Genomic DNA, 18,664 nt, shown 5'->3' on the forward strand with positions numbered 1-18,664 from the left:
TAATTCTGTGCAGCTGAACGCTCCGGTCCCAGTGCTGGGTATTGAGGTGCGAGACTAGTGTGAGTTTCTCACAAGTGTGGCAAGAGAGGGAAGAATCTGCACAGAAAATTCCACAGGCAAATCTGCAACGTCTGCACATACCCTAAATCAGTCCCTCACACAACCTCAAACAGGGGGAGGTGTCATAGAAGCTATTAAGACCCCAAAGCCACTAGTGAGGGGGCATACACCCCCCTACCTGCCATTAGGGAGGGGGAATCCACCCCCCCCCATTGCAACTAGTGAGGGGGAATCCACCCCCCCCCCATTGCAACTAGTGAGGGGGCATCCACCCCCCCAAAGGAAGGAAACCAATTAGGAAATGAATAGTTAGCCCTTTGAAGCCAAGACTCCCTGCAGAATACAGCTAATTAGACAGCAGTTATTTTCTGAGGTCCAGATAACAAAAGGGACACATGTTTACAAACAGATAGAGAAGTAGAAAAGTCTTCTTTGTTCCCAGGAAAGACATCCAGACGTGAAACGAAACTATTGTTCCCTTCAGGGGAATTGTTAGACCTGCCATTAGTCTCTGGTGGAAAGTTATGAATATTGGGGTTATTATAGATCTGATATTGATGGGACGTACATCCTCAACCTGAGGACTAATCCTCAAACATGCATATTTTTTTCATAACTGTGACACCTGCCTCTAAGCCCCAAATCAACAGTGAACACGGCAAGGCTGGTGTCTCCTATCTATGGAAAGGTAAAATACTGATAAATATGGCGGCGACCTCAACCTTCTGCGATCATGAGGAGTGAAGGTATTGTTAATGTTGGGAATTTCATAAAATCCTGAGGGGCTGAGAACATCCCACAACCCGGACCACGCAAGGTCATCAAGGAGTGGTGTGTGGGTGTAACTCAGGTGCTGATAAAAGGTGAATTATGATATGGTCATGTAGATCGGGGGAGGGGAATTTTTCCTGCCAAGGGCCATTTGGATATTTACACCATCCTTCGGGGGCCGTACAACTTACGCGCCAACTCCACCCTCAAAGAACGTTCTGACGCTGGCCCTGGTGTCACTCTCTACTTCCCCAGACACGCTGGGGTTCACTCTACACTCTCCTGGACACACGGCGGGGGTGTGTGTGTATCTCTCTCCTATCCCCAGGACACACACGGGTCTCTCTCCCCTGCCCCAAGACACACAGGGGTCCCTCTCCTCTGTCCCAGACACACGGGGGTCCTTCTCCTCTCCCCAGGACACACGGGGTCTTTCTCCTATCCTGGACACACGGGGGTCCTTCTCCTCTCCCCCAGACACGGGGTCCTTCTCCTCTCCCCAGGACACACGGGGTCTTTCTCCTATCCTGGACACACGGGGGTCCTTCTCCTCTCCCCCAGAAACACGGGGTTCCTTCTCCTCTCCCCCAGACACACGGGGGTCCTCCTCCTCTCCCCCAGACACACGGGGGGTCCTTCTCCTCTCCCCCAGACACACGGAGTTCCATCTCCTCTCCCCCAGACACACAGGGGTCCTCCTCCTCTCCCCCAGACACACAGGGGTCCTCCTCCTCTCCCCCAGACACACGGGGGTCCCTCTCCTCTCCCCCAGACACACGGGGGTCCTTCTCCTCTCCCCCAGACACACGGGGGGTCCTTCTCCTCTCCCCAGACACACGGGGGTCCTTCTCCTCTCCCCCAGACACACGGGGGTCCTTCTCCTCTCCCCCAGACACACGGGGGTCCTCCTCCTCTCCCCCAGACACACAGGGGTCCCTCTCCTCTCCCCCAGACACACGGGGGTCCTCCTCCTCTCCCCCAGACACACAGGGGTCCCTCTCCTCTCCCCCAGACACACGGGGGTCCTCCTCCTCTCCCCCAGACACACGGGGTCTTTCTCCTATCCTGGACACACGGGGGTCCTTCTCCTCTCCCCCAGACACACGGGGGTCCTCCTCCTCTCCCCCAGACACACGGGGGTCCTCCTCCTCTCCCCCAGACACACGGGGGTCCTTCTCCTCTCCCCCAGACACACGGGGGTCCTTCTCCTCTCCCCCAGACACACGGGGGTCCTCCTCCTCTCCCCCAGACACACAGGGGTCCCTCTCCTCTCCCCAGGACACACAGGGTCTTTCTCCTATCCTGGAGACACGGGGGTCCCTCTCCTCTCCCCCAGACACACGGGGGTCCCTCTCCTCTCCCCCAGACACACGGGGATCCTCCTCCTCTCCCCAGGACACACAGGGTCTTTCTCCTATCCTGGACACACGGGGGTCCCTCTCCTCTCCCCCAGACACACGGGGGTCCCTCTCCTCTCCCCCAGACACACGGGGGTCCTTCTCCTCTGCCCCAGACACACGGGGGTCCTTCTCCTCTGCCCCAGACACACGGGGGTCCCTCTCCTCTCCCCCAGACACACGGGGGTCCCTCTCCTCTCCCCCAGACACACGGGGGTCCTTCTCCTCTCCCCCAGACACACGGGGGTCCTCCTCCTCTGCCCCAGACACACGGGGGTCCTCCTCCTCTGCCCCAGACACACGGGGGTCCCTCTCCTCTCCCCCAGAGACACAGGGGTCCCTCTCCTCTCCCCCAGACACACGGGGGTCCCTCTCCTCTCCCCCAGACACACGGGGGTCCCTCTCCCCCAGTCACACGGGGGTCCCTCTCCTCTCCCCCAGACATACGGGGGTCCCTCTCCTCTGCCCCAGACACGCGGGGGTCCCTCTCCCCCAGTCACACGGGGGTCCCTCTCCTCTCCCCCAGACACACAGGGGTCCCTCTCCTCTCCCCCAGACACACGGGGGTCCTCCTCCTCTCCCCCAGACACACAGGGGTCCCTCTCCTCTCCCCCAGACACACGGGGGTCCTCCTCCTCTCCCCCAGACACACGGGGTCTTTCTCCTATCCTGGACACACGGGGTCTTTCTCCTATCCTGGACACACGGGGGTCCTTCTCCTCTCCCCCAGACTCCCTGCAGAATACAGCTAATTAGACAGCAGTTATTTTCTGAGGTCCAGATAACAAAAGGGACACATGTTTACAAACAGATAGAGAAGTAGAAAAGTCTTCTTTGTTCCCAGGAAAGACATCCAGACGTGAAACGAAACTATTGTTCCCTTCAGGGGAATTGTTAGACCTGCCATTAGTCTCTGGTGGAAAGTTATGAATATTGGGGTTATTATAGATCTGATATTGATGGGACGTACATCCTCAACCTGAGGACTAATCCTCAAACATGCATATTTTTTTCATAACTGTGACACCTGCCTCTAAGCCCCAAATCAACAGTGAACACGGCAAGGCTGGTGTCTGCTATCTATGGAAAGGTAAAATACTGATAAATATGGCGGCGACCTCAACCTTCTGCGATCATGAGGAGTGAAGGTATTGTTAATGTTGGGAATTTCATAAAATCCTGAGGGGCTGAGAACATCCCACAACCCGGACCACGCAAGGTCATCAAGGAGTGGTGTGTGGGTGTAACTCAGGTGCTGATAAAAGGTGAATTATGATATGGTCATGTAGATCGGGGGAGGGGAATTTTTCCTGCCAAGGGCCATTTGGATATTTACACCATCCTTCGGGGGCCGTACAACTTACGCGCCAACTCCACCCTCAAAGAACGTTCTGACGCTGGCCCTGGTGTCACTCTCTACTTCCCCAGACACGCTGGGGGTCACTCTACACTCTCCTGGACACACGGCGGGGGTGTGTGTGTATCTCTCTCCTATCCCCAGGACACACACGGGTCTCTCTCCCCTGCCCCAAGACACACAGGGGTCCCTCTCCTCTGTCCCAGACACACGGGGGTCCTTCTCCTCTCCCCAGGACACACGGGGTCTTTCTCCTATCCTGGACACACGGGGGTCCTTCTCCTCTCCCCCAGACACACGGGGTCCTTCTCCTCTCCCCAGGACACACGGGGTCTTTCTCCTATCCTGGACACACGGGGGTCCTTCTCCTCTCCCCCAGAAACACGGGGTTCCTTCTCCTCTCCCCCAGACACACGGGGGTCCTCCTCCTCTCCCCCAGACACACGGGGGGTCCTTCTCCTCTCCCCCAGACACACGGAGTTCCATCTCCTCTCCCCCAGACACACAGGGGTCCTCCTCCTCTCCCCCAGACACACGGGGGTCCCTCTCCTCTCCCCCAGACACACGGGGGTCCTTCTCCTCTCCCCCAGACACACGGGGGGTCCTTCTCCTCTCCCCAGACACACGGGGGTCCTTCTCCTCTCCCCCAGACACACGGGGGTCCTTCTCCTCTCCCCCAGACACACGGGGGTCCTCCTCCTCTCCCCCAGACACACAGGGGTCCCTCTCCTCTCCCCCAGACACACGGGGGTCCTCCTCCTCTCCCCCAGACACACAGGGGTCCCTCTCCTCTCCCCCAGACACACGGGGGTCCTCCTCCTCTCCCCCAGACACACGGGGTCTTTCTCCTATCCTGGACACACGGGGGTCCTTCTCCTCTCCCCCAGACACACGGGGGTCCTCCTCCTCTCCCCCAGACACACGGGGGTCCTCCTCCTCTCCCCCAGACACACGGGGGTCCTTCTCCTCTCCCCCAGACACACGGGGGTCCTTCTCCTCTCCCCCAGACACACGGGGGTCCTCCTCCTCTCCCCCAGACACACAGGGGTCCCTCTCCTCTCCCCAGGACACACAGGGTCTTTCTCCTATCCTGGAGACACGGGGGTCCCTCTCCTCTCCCCCAGACACACGGGGGTCCCTCTCCTCTCCCCCAGACACACGGGGATCCTCCTCCTCTCCCCAGGACACACAGGGTCTTTCTCCTATCCTGGACACACGGGGGTCCCTCTCCTCTCCCCCAGACACACGGGGGTCCCTCTCCTCTCCCCCAGACACACGGGGGTCCTTCTCCTCTGCCCCAGACACACGGGGGTCCTTCTCCTCTGCCCCAGACACACGGGGGTCCCTCTCCTCTCCCCCAGACACACGGGGGTCCCTCTCCTCTCCCCCAGACACACGGGGGTCCTTCTCCTCTCCCCCAGACACACGGGGGTCCTCCTCCTCTGCCCCAGACACACGGGGGTCCTCCTCCTCTGCCCCAGACACACGGGGGTCCCTCTCCTCTCCCCCAGAGACACAGGGGTCCCTCTCCTCTCCCCCAGACACACGGGGGTCCCTCTCCTCTCCCCCAGACACACGGGGGTCCCTCTCCCCCAGTCACACGGGGGTCCCTCTCCTCTCCCCCAGACATACGGGGGTCCCTCTCCTCTGCCCCAGACACGCGGGGGTCCCTCTCCCCCAGTCACACGGGGGTCCCTCTCCTCTCCCCCAGACACACAGGGGTCCCTCTCCTCTCCCCCAGACACACGGGGGTCCTCCTCCTCTCCCCCAGACACACAGGGGTCCCTCTCCTCTCCCCCAGACACACGGGGGTCCTCCTCCTCTCCCCCAGACACACGGGGTCTTTCTCCTATCCTGGACACACGGGGTCTTTCTCCTATCCTGGACACACGGGGGTCCTTCTCCTCTCCCCCAGACTCCCTGCAGAATACAGCTAATTAGACAGCAGTTATTTTCTGAGGTCCAGATAACAAAAGGGACACATGTTTACAAACAGATAGAGAAGTAGAAAAGTCTTCTTTGTTCCCAGGAAAGACATCCAGACGTGAAACGAAACTATTGTTCCCTTCAGGGGAATTGTTAGACCTGCCATTAGTCTCTGGTGGAAAGTTATGAATATTGGGGTTATTATAGATCTGATATTGATGGGACGTACATCCTCAACCTGAGGACTAATCCTCAAACATGCATATTTTTTTCATAACTGTGACACCTGCCTCTAAGCCCCAAATCAACAGTGAACACGGCAAGGCTGGTGTCTGCTATCTATGGAAAGGTAAAATACTGATAAATATGGCGGCGACCTCAACCTTCTGCGATCATGAGGAGTGAAGGTATTGTTAATGTTGGGAATTTCATAAAATCCTGAGGGGCTGAGAACATCCCACAACCCGGACCACGCAAGGTCATCAAGGAGTGGTGTGTGGGTGTAACTCAGGTGCTGATAAAAGGTGAATTATGATATGGTCATGTAGATCGGGGGAGGGGAATTTTTCCTGCCAAGGGCCATTTGGATATTTACACCATCCTTCGGGGGCCGTACAACTTACGCGCCAACTCCACCCTCAAAGAACGTTCTGACGCTGGCCCTGGTGTCACTCTCTACTTCCCCAGACACGCTGGGGGTCACTCTACACTCTCCTGGACACACGGCGGGGGTGTGTGTGTATCTCTCTCCTATCCCCAGGACACACACGGGTCTCTCTCCCCTGCCCCAAGACACACAGGGGTCCCTCTCCTCTGTCCCAGACACACGGGGGTCCTTCTCCTCTCCCCAGGACACACGGGGTCTTTCTCCTATCCTGGACACACGGGGGTCCTTCTCCTCTCCCCCAGACACACGGGGTCCTTCTCCTCTCCCCAGGACACACGGGGTCTTTCTCCTATCCTGGACACACGGGGGTCCTTCTCCTCTCCCCCAGACACACGGGGTTCCTTCTCCTCTCCCCCAGACACACGGGGGTCCTCCTCCTCTCCCCCAGACACACGGGGGTCCCTCTCCTCTCCCCCAGACACACGGGGGTCCTTCTCCTCTCCCCCAGACACACGGGGGGTCCTTCTCCTCTCCCCAGACACACGGGGGTCCTTCTCCTCTCCCCCAGACACACGGGGGTCCTTCTCCTCTCCCCCAGACACACGGGGGTCCTCCTCCTCTCCCCCAGACACACAGGGGTCCCTCTCCTCTCCCCCAGACACACGGGGGTCCTCCTCCTCTCCCCCAGACACACAGGGGTCCCTCTCCTCTCCCCCAGACACACGGGGGTCCTCCTCCTCTCCCCCAGACACACGGGGTCTTTCTCCTATCCTGGACACACGGGGGTCCTTCTCCTCTCCCCCAGACACACGGCGGTCCTCCTCCTCTCCCCCAGACACACGGGGGTCCTCCTCCTCTCCCCCAGACACACGGGGGTCCTTCTCTCCCCCAGACACACGGGGGTCCTCCTCCTCTCCCCCAGACACACGGGGGTCCTCCTCCTCTCCCCCAGACACACGGGGGTCCTTCTCCTCTCCCCCAGACACACGGGGGTCCTCCTCTTCTCCCCCAGACACACAGGGGTCCCTCTCCTCTCCCCAGGACACACAGGGTCTTTCTCCTATCCTGGAGACACGGGGGTCCCTCTCCTCTCCCCTAGACACACGGGGGTCCCTCTCCTCTCCCCCAGACACACGGGGATCCTCCTCCTCTCCCCAGGACACACAGGGTCTTTCTCCTATCCTGGACACACGGGGGTCCCTCTCCTCTCCCCCAGACACACAGGGTCTTTCTCCTATCCTGGACACACGGGGGTCCCTCTCCTCTCCCCCAGACACACGGGGGTCCCTCTCCTCTGCCCCAGACACACGGGGGTCCTTCTCCTCTGCCCCAGACACACGGGGGTCCCTCTCCTCTCCCCCAGACACACGGGGGTCCTCCTCCTCTCCCCCAGACACACGGGGGTCCTCCTCCTCTCCCCCAGACACACGGGGGTCCTTCTCTCCCCCAGACACACGGGGGTCCTCCTCCTCCCCCCAGACACACGGGGGTCCTCCTCCTCCCCCCAGACACACGGGGGTCCTCCTCCTCTCCCCCAGACACACGGGGGTCCTTCTCCTCTCCCCCAGACACACGGGGGTCCTCCTCCTCTCCCCCAGACACACAGGGGTCCCTCTCCTCTCCCCAGGACACACGGGGGTCCCTCTCCTCTCCCCCAGACACACGGGGGTCTTTCTCCTATCCTGGAGACACGGGGGTCCCTCTCCTCTCCCCCAGACACACGGGGGTCCCTCTCCTCTCCCCCAGACACACGGGGGTCCCTCTCCTCTCCCCAGGACACACAGGGTCTTTCTCCTATCCTGGACACACGGGGGTCCATCTCCTCTCCCCCAGACACACGGGGGTCCTTCTCCTCTGCCCCAGACACACGGGGGTCCCTCTCCTCTCCCCCAGACACACGGGGGTCCTTCTCCTCTCCCCAGACACACGGGGGTCCCTCTCCTCTCCCCCAGACACACGGGGGTCCTTCTCCTCTGCCCCAGACACACGGGGGTCCCTCTCCTGTCCCCAGGACACACGGGGGTCCTTCTCCTCTCCCCCAGACACACGGGGGTCCCTCTCCTCTCCCCCATACACACGGGGGTCCCTCTCCTCTGCCCCAGACACGCGGGGGTCCTCCTCCTCTCCCCCAGACACACGGGGGTCCTTCTCCTCTCCCCCAGACACACGGGGGTCCCTCTCCTCTCCCCCAGACACACGGGGGTCCTTCTCCTCTCCCCCAGACACACGGGGGTCCCTCTCCTCTCCCCCAGACACACGGGGGTCCCTCTCCTCTGCCCCAGACACGCGGGGGTCCTCCTCCTCTCCCCCAGACACACGGGGGTCCTTCTCCTCTCCCCCAGACACACGGGGGTCCCTCTCCTCTCCCCCAGACACACGGGGGTCCTTCTCCTCTCCCCCAGACACACGGGGGTCCCTCTCCTCTCCCCCAGACACACGGGGGTCCTTCTCCTCTCCCCCAGACACACGGGGGTCCCTCTCCTCTCCCCCAGACACACGGGGGTCCCTCTCCTCTCCCCCAGACACACGGGGGTCCCTCTCCTCTCCCCCAGACACACGGGGGTCCCTCTCCTCTGCCCCAGACACACGGGGGTCCCTCTCCTCTCCCCCAGACACACGGGGGTCCCTCTCCTCTCCCCCAGACACACGGGGGTCCTTCTCCTCTGCCCCAGACACACGGGGGTCCCTCTCCTGTCCCCAGGACACACGGGGGTCCTTCTCCTCTCCCCCAGACACACGGGGGTCCCTCTCCTCTCCCCCATACACACGGGGGTCCCTCTCCTCTCCCCCATACACACGGGGGTCCCTCTCCTCTGCCCCAGAGACGCGGGGGTCCTCCTCCTCTCCCCCAGACACACGGGGGTCCTTCTCCTCTCCCCCAGACACACGGGGGTCCCTCTCCTCTCCCCCAGACACACGGGGGTCCTTCTCCTCTCCCCCAGACACACGGGGGTCCCTCTCCTCTCCCCCAGACACACGGGGGTCCCTCTCCTCTGCCCCAGACACGCGGGGGTCCTCCTCCTCTCCCCCAGACACACGGGGGTCCTTCTCCTCTCCCCCAGACACACGGGGGTCCCTCTCCTCTCCCCCAGACACACGGGGGTCCTTCTCCTCTCCCCCAGACACACGGGGGTCCCTCTCCTCTCCCCCAGACACACGGGGGTCCTTCTCCTCTGCCCAGACACACGGGGGTCCTTCTCCTCTCCCCCAGACACACGGGGGTCCCTCTCCTCTCCCCCAGACACACGGGGGTCCCTCTCCTCTCCCCCAGACACGCGGGGGTCCCTCTCCTCTCCCCCAGACACGCGGGGGTCCCTCTCCTCTGCCCCAGACACGCGGGGGTCCTCCTCCTCTCCCCCAGACACACGGGGGTCCTTCTCCTCTCCCCCAGACACACGGGGGTCCCTCTCCTCTCCCCCAGACACACGGGGGTCCCTCTCCTCTCCCCCAGACACACGGGGGTCCCTCTCCTCTCCCCCAGACACACGGGGGTCCTTCTCCTCTCCCCCAGACACACGGGGGTCCCTCTCCTCTCCCCCAGACACACGGGGGTCCCTCTCCTCTCCCCCAGACACACGGGGGTCCCTCTCCTCTCCCCCAGACACACGGGGGTCCCTCTCCTCTCCCCCAGACACACGGGGGTCCCTCTCCTCTGCCCCAGACACGCGGGGGTCCTCCTCCTCTCCCCCAGACACACGGGGGTCCCTCTCCTCTCCCCCAGACACACGGGGGTCCCTCTCCTCTGCCCCAGACACACGGGGGTCCCTCTCCTCTCCCCCAGACACACGGGGGTCCCTCTCCTCTCCCCCAGACACACGGGGGTCCTTCTCCTCTGCCCCAGACACACGGGGGTCCCTCTCCTGTCCCCAGGACACACGGGGGTCCTTCTCCTCTCCCCCAGACACACGGGGGTCCCTCTCCTCTCCCCCATACACACGGGGGTCCCTCTCCTCTCCCCCATACACACGGGGGTCCCTCTCCTCTGCCCCAGAGACGCGGGGGTCCTCCTCCTCTCCCCCAGACACACGGGGGTCCTTCTCCTCTCCCCCAGACACACGGGGGTCCCTCTCCTCTCCCCCAGACACACGGGGGTCCTTCTCCTCTCCCCCAGACACACGGGGGTCCCTCTCCTCTCCCCCAGACACACGGGGGTCCCTCTCCTCTGCCCCAGACACGCGGGGGTCCTCCTCCTCTCCCCCAGACACACGGGGGTCCTTCTCCTCTCCCCCAGACACACGGGGGTCCCTCTCCTCTCCCCCAGACACACGGGGGTCCTTCTCCTCTCCCCCAGACACACGGGGGTCCCTCTCCTCTCCCCCAGACACACGGGGGTCCTTCTCCTCTGCCCAGACACACGGGGGTCCTTCTCCTCTCCCCCAGACACACGGGGGTCCCTCTCCTCTCCCCCAGACACACGGGGGTCCCTCTCCTCTCCCCCAGACACACGGGGGTCCCTCTCCTCTCCCCCAGACACACGGGGGTCCCTCTCCTCTCCCCCAGACACACGGGGGTCCTTCTCCTCTCCCCCAGACACACGGGGGTCCCTCTCCTCTCCCCCAGACACACGGGGGTCCTTCTCCTCTCCCCCAGACACACGGGGGTCCCTCTCCTCTCCCCCAGACACACGGGGGTCCCTCTCCTCTCCCCCAGACACACGGGGGTCCCTCTCCTCTCCCCCAGACACACGGGGGTCCCTCTCCTCTGCCCCAGACACGCGGGGGTCCTCCTCCTCTCCCCCAGACACACGGGGGTCCCTCTCCTCCAGACACGCGGAGGGGGGGTCGCTCTCCGCTCAGCTCCTGTTATAGACAGTGGAAGATTCCATGACGCCCCTGCTATAGGAGTGATTGGAATAACCGATTCCCGCCCTCGTCACCTCCCGCAGACTCGCCCCAGTACTACACGGTGATTTCCGTCCCGGCCGCCGCCGCTGTGGACTCTGCTCCTCTCTGGCGCCATTTCCTGCGCTTCGCTCCCCCTCCCGGCTGAGGTGGTACGGTCCTGTCAGTCACCGGCCGCTGCAGCACAAGGTCTGACGCTTCCTCCTCATCCTCCGCTCGGTCCGGCTGTCGGGGGGTCCTGTGCTGGGGGCGCTGCCGGCATTGTACATTATAGGGGGGGATTACACCTCCCAGTATACTCTGCAGCCTCCTGGGAGTTGTAGTCAGTTGATCTTTTGCTTGTAGTGAGGCCTGAGCGCGCTGGAGCCGCTGCGGGTGTGTAGGGGGTGCACTTACTTTCTGGTGACTATTATGGGACACAGGAGGGGATTTCACCTGCAGAGACCCCGGTGCTGAGCAGAGGCCCCCGGTACTGAGCAGAGACCCCCCCCCCCCCCCCATCCTGTACTGAGCAGAGACCCTCATTACTGAGCAGAGACCCCGGTACTGAGCAGAGACCCCCCCCCCCCCCCCCCCATCCTGTACTGAGCAGAGACCCTCATTACTGAGCAGAGACCCCGGTACTGAGCAGAGACCCCCCCCCCCCATCCTGTACTGAGCAGAGACCCTCATTACTGAGCAGAGACCCCGGTACTGAGCAGAGACCCCCCCCCCCCATCCTGTACTGAGCAGAGACCCTCATTACTGAGCAGAGACCCCGGTGCTGAGCAGAACCCCCCCCCCCCGGTGCTGAGCAGAGACCCCCCCCCCCATGCTGAGCAGAGACCCCCAATACTGAGCAGAGACCCCCCGGTGCTGAGCAGAGACCCCCCGGTTTCGGTGCAGACATCACTGTAATTTTCTCTAACATTTCACCATCTGGATAATTTTTTGCCGCTTTTTGGAAGTGATTTGTGCAAAGTATTGTGTTATCTGGTGCTGGCCCTTTAATAGAGGGTCCTGGGGCATGGTGGGGGTCTGTGACGTGGGATTCCAGTCTGATGGTCCCTTCCCAGCACAGAACATTTTCCGTTTTTGTGCTGGCGACGCTTTTTCCTTCCCCTTTTCTCCCCATCGAATGTTTTTCTCTGGGATGTGTGTCCTGGTCGCTTAGGCCGCGTCCTCCCCCTCTGTTCTCGCTTCGGCCGCATTCTTCCCCTTCTGTGGTCGCTCTGGCCATGTCCTTCCCCCTCTGGTCGCGCTGGCCGCATCATTCCTAACAACCCCCCCCGTGGTCGCGCTAGCCGCGTCATAACAACCCCCCCCCCCCCACCGTGGTTGCGCTGGCCGCATCCTCCCTCCCCCTGTGGTTGCTTCGGCCACGTCCTTCCCCCCCTGTGGTCGCTTGAGCCGCGACCTTCCCCCTTTGGCCGCATCATTCCCCTCTGTGGTCGCGCTGGCCGCGTCCTTCCCATCTGTGGTCGCGCTGGCGGCTTCCTTCCCCCCTGTGGTCGCTTGAGCCGCGACCTTCCCCCTTTGGCCGCATCATTCCCCTCTGTGGTCGCGCTGGCCGCATCCTCCCTCCCCCTGTGGTTGCTTCGGCCACGTCCTTCCCCCCTGTGGTCGCTTGAGCCGCGACCTTCCCCCTTTGGCCGCATCATTCCCCCCTGTGGTCGCGCTGGCCGCGTCCTTCCCCCCTGTGGTCACTTAGGCCGCGTCCTTCCCCCTGTGGTCACTTAGGCCATGTCCTTCCCCCCTGTGGTCACTTAGGCCGCGTCCTTCCCCCTGTGGTCACTTAGGCCATGTCCTTCCCCCCTGTGGTCACTTAGGCCGCGTCCTTCCCCCTGTGGTCACTTAGGCCATGTCCTTCCCCCCTGTGGTCACTTAGGCCGCGTCCTTCCCCCTGTGGTCACTTAGGCCATGTCCTTCCCCTCTGTGGTCACTTAGGCCATGTCCTTCCCCTCTGTGGTCGCTTCGGCCGCGTCCTTCCCCTGTGGTCACTTAGGCCATGTCCTTCCCCTCTGTGGTCGCGCTGGCGGCTTCCTTCCCCCCTGTGGTCACTTAGGCCATGTCCTTCCCCCCTGTGGTCGCGCTGGCCGCGTCCTTCCCCCCTGTGGTCACTTAGGCCGCGTCCTTCCCCCTGTGGTCACTTAGGCCATGTCCTTCCCCTCTGTGGTCACTTAGGCCATGTCCTTCCCCCCTGTGGTCACTTAGGCCGCGTCCTTCCCCCTGTGGTCACTTAGGCCATGTCCTTCCCCCCTGTGGTCACTTAGGCCGCGTCCTTCCCCCCTGTGGTCACTTAGGCCATGTCCTCCCCCTCTGTGGTCGCGCTGGCGGCTTCCTTCCCCTCTGTGGTCGCGCTGGCGGCTTCCTTCCCCCCTGTGGTCACTTAGGCCATGTCCTTCCCCTCTGTGGTCGCTTCGGCCGCGTCCTTCCCCTCTGTGGTCACTTAGGCCACGTCCTCCCCTGTGGTCGCTCTGGCCGCGTCCTTCCCCTGTGGTTGCTCATGAGCCCGTGCCCTCCCTGAGTCCCTGTACTGTACGCTTGTGGCGGCCCGCGTTAGTGCCGGTGCTGTACACGTATGGAGCAGGACGGGAAGATGGGTGTATGCCCGATCACCCCGAGGCCTCCATCAGGACATAAGGCAGGGAGGTATAATGTCCACAGGTAATCGATGGTGAAGGAGCAGAAGGTTTCCACTCTTCTCCCCAGTCTGTAACATTGAGCGCTGCTGCTTCCATCCCCCAAACTGCAAAAAAGTCCCCAGAGCAGAGCTACTGGCTGCCATCTTGGTCTCCATAGAGACGAGGCTGAATACATCCTTTCCTTCATATGTAGTCACTTGTCGGCCATGTCTGGTCCTCCCATAGTTGGGCCCTTCTGCTCGTTTACCTCAGATATTCCCATCAGGATATTTTCTGCCGCCTTTTACAATTCTTCTACAGCCATTAGAGATGCTGGATGTCTTTGTGTTCAGCTCTTCTGTCGGAGAGATGCCGCTCATTTTCCTTGGTGTCCACATTTAGGAGAGCAGACGATTTTCTAGTTTTTTGTCCATGTTGAGCTTTCCAGGCCTGAAGCCTGAGGCTGCACTACTGAGAGGATCCGATGCTACTTGTCGGGGGTCATGGAAACCAGATATCTACATCAGCTATGGGTTATAATTGTGGACGGTGATGTGACGTCACATGAGGTCTCCATGGTGACCGGCGGTGCCGGAGATCCATTTTCTGTCCGTGGTCGGTCCCATCTTCTTGATGTTGCGCTCATCTATCTGTACACCCCCCTAGTCCTCCTGTGTCACCACATTTACACGTTATCTTGTCTCCTCCCGTAGGTCCTCCATTGTCGTTCCTCCACTCGTTGACCTCGGATTCTCCATCTTTGAGGTCATGTGGGTCTCGGTGCTGGTTCTGGCCTTGACCACGGTCTTGTTCTCCCTGCTGGACGTCTGGTATTTTATCCGAGCGTTTCTGTCCGTGCTGAGGTCCCGCCTGCAGCCGGTGGTGAAGGACCTACTGAAGGAGCACACCTTCTCCGGCCTGGTCCTTCCTCATGACTTGGACTTCCTCCTGCACATGAACAACTCTCGCTACCTCCGAGAGGCCGACTTTGCCCGGCTTTCCTTCTTTACGCGCAGTGGACTTTTTGGGGCCATACATGCTATTGGCGCGGGAATGGTGATGGCGGCCAGCACGATACGCTACCGGCGTTCGCTTCGTCTGCTGGAGGCTTTCGAGATACGCACACGTCTGATCTGCTGGGATGAGAAGGCCTTCTACGTGGAGCAACGATTCGTAGCCCCCAGGGATGGGTTCGTCTGTGCTATTCTACTGAGTCGGCAGCACATCATCGGAAACTCCCCTGATAAAGTGGTGCAGACCATGTGTAAGAGAAAGGTACGCTGTGACGTAATATCTTTAATGGGGGACAAATGACTGTTAAGACAATACATCAAAGAGTGTGTGACAGACTCACTGACTGAGCTGCTGCTTTCCAGTAAGTGTTTTATCACGCTTTATTGCTGGATTCACAATTACAATGCTCAGTACTGTTTAATGTCAACCATGCTGCTAATGCTTTCTTGTAAATGTTTAATCTCACTTGCTGAATTCACAGCTACACTACTCATTACTACTGTATAATACCATCTTGCTCTGGTGCCTGCTTCACAGCTACACTGCTCAAAATTGCTGTACATTTTTTTTACAATGTTGCTGCTGCTGCTTCCTAGTAAATGTTGCTGTATGTTTTTCACGCTGCTGCTTTCTAGGAAATGTTTTTTCTCACCTTAGTGCTGGATTCACAGCTACGCTGCTCACTACTGCTGTACAATGTCCTCCATTCTGTTGCTGCTTCTGAACATGAGAGAGGAGAGCTGGAATCCCTCGTGTGTGTGCGTGCGCTGTGTATGGGAGGCATCAATTCAGTGTCCACCCTCTAGCTTAGAGTCAACTGAAAAATAGAGAGAGCACCAGCAGAGGGAAAAGTGCAGGATACACGTCATATAATGGGCAGAAATTGTTATTCCTCATGTACGTACGGCAGGTTAGTCTGGACAGTCACCTGCAGGTTGCATCGCCTTGTACTGCAGATGTATCCCACCAGGTTGCAGGACCTCGCTTTTTCTATGTACAGATAAGGGTCAGAATTGTGAATACAGCTCTGGATGCGAGGCCAGGTCAGATGCACAGTTGGAGACCTCTGCCCATTTCTGGGAAGGTGAAGACCCTCATCCGCGTCTCATGGATGTTTTGCTTGCGCTGTCTCCGCAGGTGGAGTCTCCCGAATTCCCGGACGAAGTCATGCACTGGATCGACTACAATGACAGCAGCAGCCAGAAGCTGAGAGCCGAGAGCGGGGTCACCATGAACTCCAAAGACGACTAGCGGAGGCGCCGCCTGGTACCCGTGGCCCTCGTCTTCGTACATGCTGACCCTGCGTAGACCAGTGCAGCCTTTAGGATTAGGACCATTCCCCAAGTCTAGAGTGTTTGCCCCTTGCTCCAGAAATGTACCCTCCCTGTCCGTGACCCTCAGGTAGAGCGATGTCCGCTTTAAAAAGATGTTCTGTGCAATATTGGGGAGCGAAACGCGTCTTCAGGGGCGATACCGTGGGGTGCTCCTCTGTGTTTTATTTATTACGATTCTTCGTGTATTTATTCGGGCGCGATGCATGTGGAGCCGATTATCGATGGCGGTATGACATGAAATGCGTGAGTGAATCGTGGGTGTGTGGTCATCTGGGGCCGAAGTCATTGGCGGGGACCTTTCTGGCTGTGAAAGTAGCAGGACTACTGCCCCACCATCTATTCTTGATAGAGACCCAACGATTCATTTTCAGGGAAGCTGCTGAGCAAAAACGGGGTGTCCTAAATGCGACTCGTCCTGCAAACAAGGAGCAAAGGAAGACCCTCGTACTGCGACGTGGAAAATGGCACAAGGTTCGGCCGTTAGAAGGGGAGTAAAAAACAAAAGCACAAAAATAATAATAGCAGTCGTGGTCTGGACTCCTGACACCAGGCCTGTGATAGCGAGGTTTGGTATTTGGGGTCGTTGCTCACAAGAACAACGTGGGTGCTTGCTTTTAGATTTCATCCCGTTCAGACACAGAGGCAGTGACGAGGAAGCCTCACATTCCAGCAGAATTGTGAATGCATCTCTGGATGTGCGTATAGTTTAAGACTGGTGCAGTGCGGAGCGCAGGACGCGGTGTGATGTCACTGGATTCCTTCTGTTTCTGATTGTACAGAATGCTCCCATTTTCTCACTCCCTTCGTCTTCCATCTCCATTGTCCTCCGCATCTCCATCGTGGTCCGTTTCCATCGTCCTCCGCATCTCCATCGTGGTCCGTTTCCATCGTCCTCCTCATCTCCATTGTGGTCCGTTTCCATCGTCCTCCGCATCTCCATCGTGGTCCGTTTCCATCGTCCTCCGCATCTCCATCGTGGTCCGTTTCCATCGTCCTCCGCATCTCCATCGTGGTCCGTTTCCATCGTCCTCCGCATCTCCATCGTGGTCCGTTTCCATCGTCCTCCGCATCTCCATCGTGGTCCGTTTCCATCGTCCTCCGCATCTCCATCGTGGTCCGTTTCCATCGTCCTCCGCATCTCCATCGTGGTCCGTTTCCATCGTCCTCCGCATCTCCATCGTGGTCCGTTTCCATCGTCCTCCGCATCTCCATCGTGGTCCGTTTCCATCGTCCTCCGCATCTCCATCGTGGTCCGTTTCCATCGTCCTCCGCATCTCCATCGTGGTCCGTTTCCATCGTCCTCCGCATCTCCATCGTGGTCCGTTTCCATCGTCCTCCGCATCTCCATCGTGGTCCGTTTCCATCGTCCTCCGCCTCTCCATCGTGGTCCGTTTCCATCGTCCTCCGCCTCTCCTTTGTGGTCCGTTTCATCATCATTGTCTCCATCGTGGTCCGTCTCCATCGTTCTCCGCGTCTCCATCGTTTATTCTCCATCATCGCCCCTTTTCATCATCCTCTGTGTCTCCGCCTCCGCTGTGATGGATTTCTGTGCGGCTGTCCTGTATGTTTCTGGCGTCGGTCTCGGCTTTCTGTTTGGTTCTTTACGTTATTTATTAAATTGATTTATCATACTGAACACCGACTCCGTCATTCCCTGATCTCACCTTAAGGTGGTAGCGCTGTACCACGATCTGAAACGGACCATCCATAGAGGCCTGCTATTGGGCGAAAGGGTCACATGACGGAATCGCACCGAGCTTACAACATGACTGCAGCTCATACACAGCAAGTGGTATCACAGGATTAGATACACAGTTCAGCAGACTATCACACATGAGAGGATTAGATACACAGTTCAACAGACAGTATCACACAGCAGAGGATTAGATACACGACTCAGCATACAGTATCACAAAGGATCAGATTAGCTACACAGCTCAGCAGTCAGTATCACACAGGATAGGATTAGATACACGGCTCAGCAGCCAGTATCACAGGATAGGATTAGATACACGGCTCAGCAGCCAGTATCACACAGGAGAGGATTAGATGCATGGCTCAGCAGACAGTATCACACAGGAGAGGATTAGATGCATGGCTCAGCAGACAGTATCACACAGGAGAGGATTAGATACACGGCTCAGCAGACAGTATCACACAGGATAGGATTAGATACACGGCTCAGCAGACAGTATCACACAGAAGAGGATTAGATACATGGCTCAGCAGCCAGTATCAGACAGGATAGGATTAGATACATGGCTCAGCAGCCAGTATCAGACAGGATAGGATTAGATACATGGCTCAGCAGCCAGTATCACACAGGATAGGATTAGATACACGGTTCAGCAGTCAGTATCACACAGGATAGGATTAGATACACGGCTCAACAGACAGTATCACACAGGATAGGATTAGATACACGGCTCAGCAGTCAGTATCACACAGGATAGGATTAGATACACGGCTCAACAGACAGTATCACACAGGATAGGATTAGATACACGGCTCAGCAGCCAGTATCACACAGGATAGGATTAGATACACGGCTCAGCAGTCAGTATCACAGGATAGGATTAGATACACAGATCAGCAGCCATTATCACAGGATAGGATTAGATACACGGCTCAGCACACAGTATCACACAGGAGAGGCTTATATATACTGCTCAGCAGTCAGTATCACACGATAGGATTAGATACACGGCTCAGTCAGTATCACACAGGATTAGATACACGGCTCAGTCAGTATCA

General features: G+C 59.2%; 1 protein-coding gene across 2 annotated transcripts; it reads left to right on the forward strand.

The window, feature by feature from the left end:
• The first annotated feature begins 10,997 nt into the window (after positions 1-10,997).
• On the forward strand, positions 10,998-17,546 carry THEM6 (thioesterase superfamily member 6). 2 transcript variants are annotated; one of them, XM_069732007.1, is made up of 3 exons: positions 10,998-11,148; positions 14,276-14,837; positions 15,714-17,546. In XM_069732007.1, exons 2-3 carry the CDS (start codon positions 14,331-14,333, stop codon positions 15,825-15,827), a joined length of 621 nt encoding a protein of 206 aa, XP_069588108.1. In that variant the 5' UTR covers positions 10,998-11,148; positions 14,276-14,330; the 3' UTR covers positions 15,828-17,546. The 2 variants fall into 2 exon arrangements, with proteins under 2 accessions (XP_069588108.1, XP_069588109.1); XM_069732008.1 differs by lacking the exon at positions 10,998-11,148 and adding an exon at positions 11,217-11,361.
• The last annotated feature ends 1,118 nt before the right edge of the window (positions 17,547-18,664 follow it).

This window comes from Ranitomeya imitator, chromosome 6 (genome assembly GCF_032444005.1).
Source record: "Ranitomeya imitator isolate aRanImi1 chromosome 6, aRanImi1.pri, whole genome shotgun sequence".
Taxonomy (NCBI): domain Eukaryota; kingdom Metazoa; phylum Chordata; class Amphibia; order Anura; family Dendrobatidae; genus Ranitomeya; species Ranitomeya imitator.

Excerpts from the sequence above, each read along its gene's own strand:
- THEM6 (XM_069732007.1), top strand. The coding sequence starts at position 14,331 with ATGTGGGTCTCGGTGCTGGTTCTGGCCTTGACCACGGTCTTGTTCTCC. Across the intron at positions 14,838-15,713 it reads AGACCATGTGTAAGAGAAAG|GTGGAGTCTCCCGAATTCCC; the intron begins GTACGCTGTGAC and ends CTGTCTCCGCAG.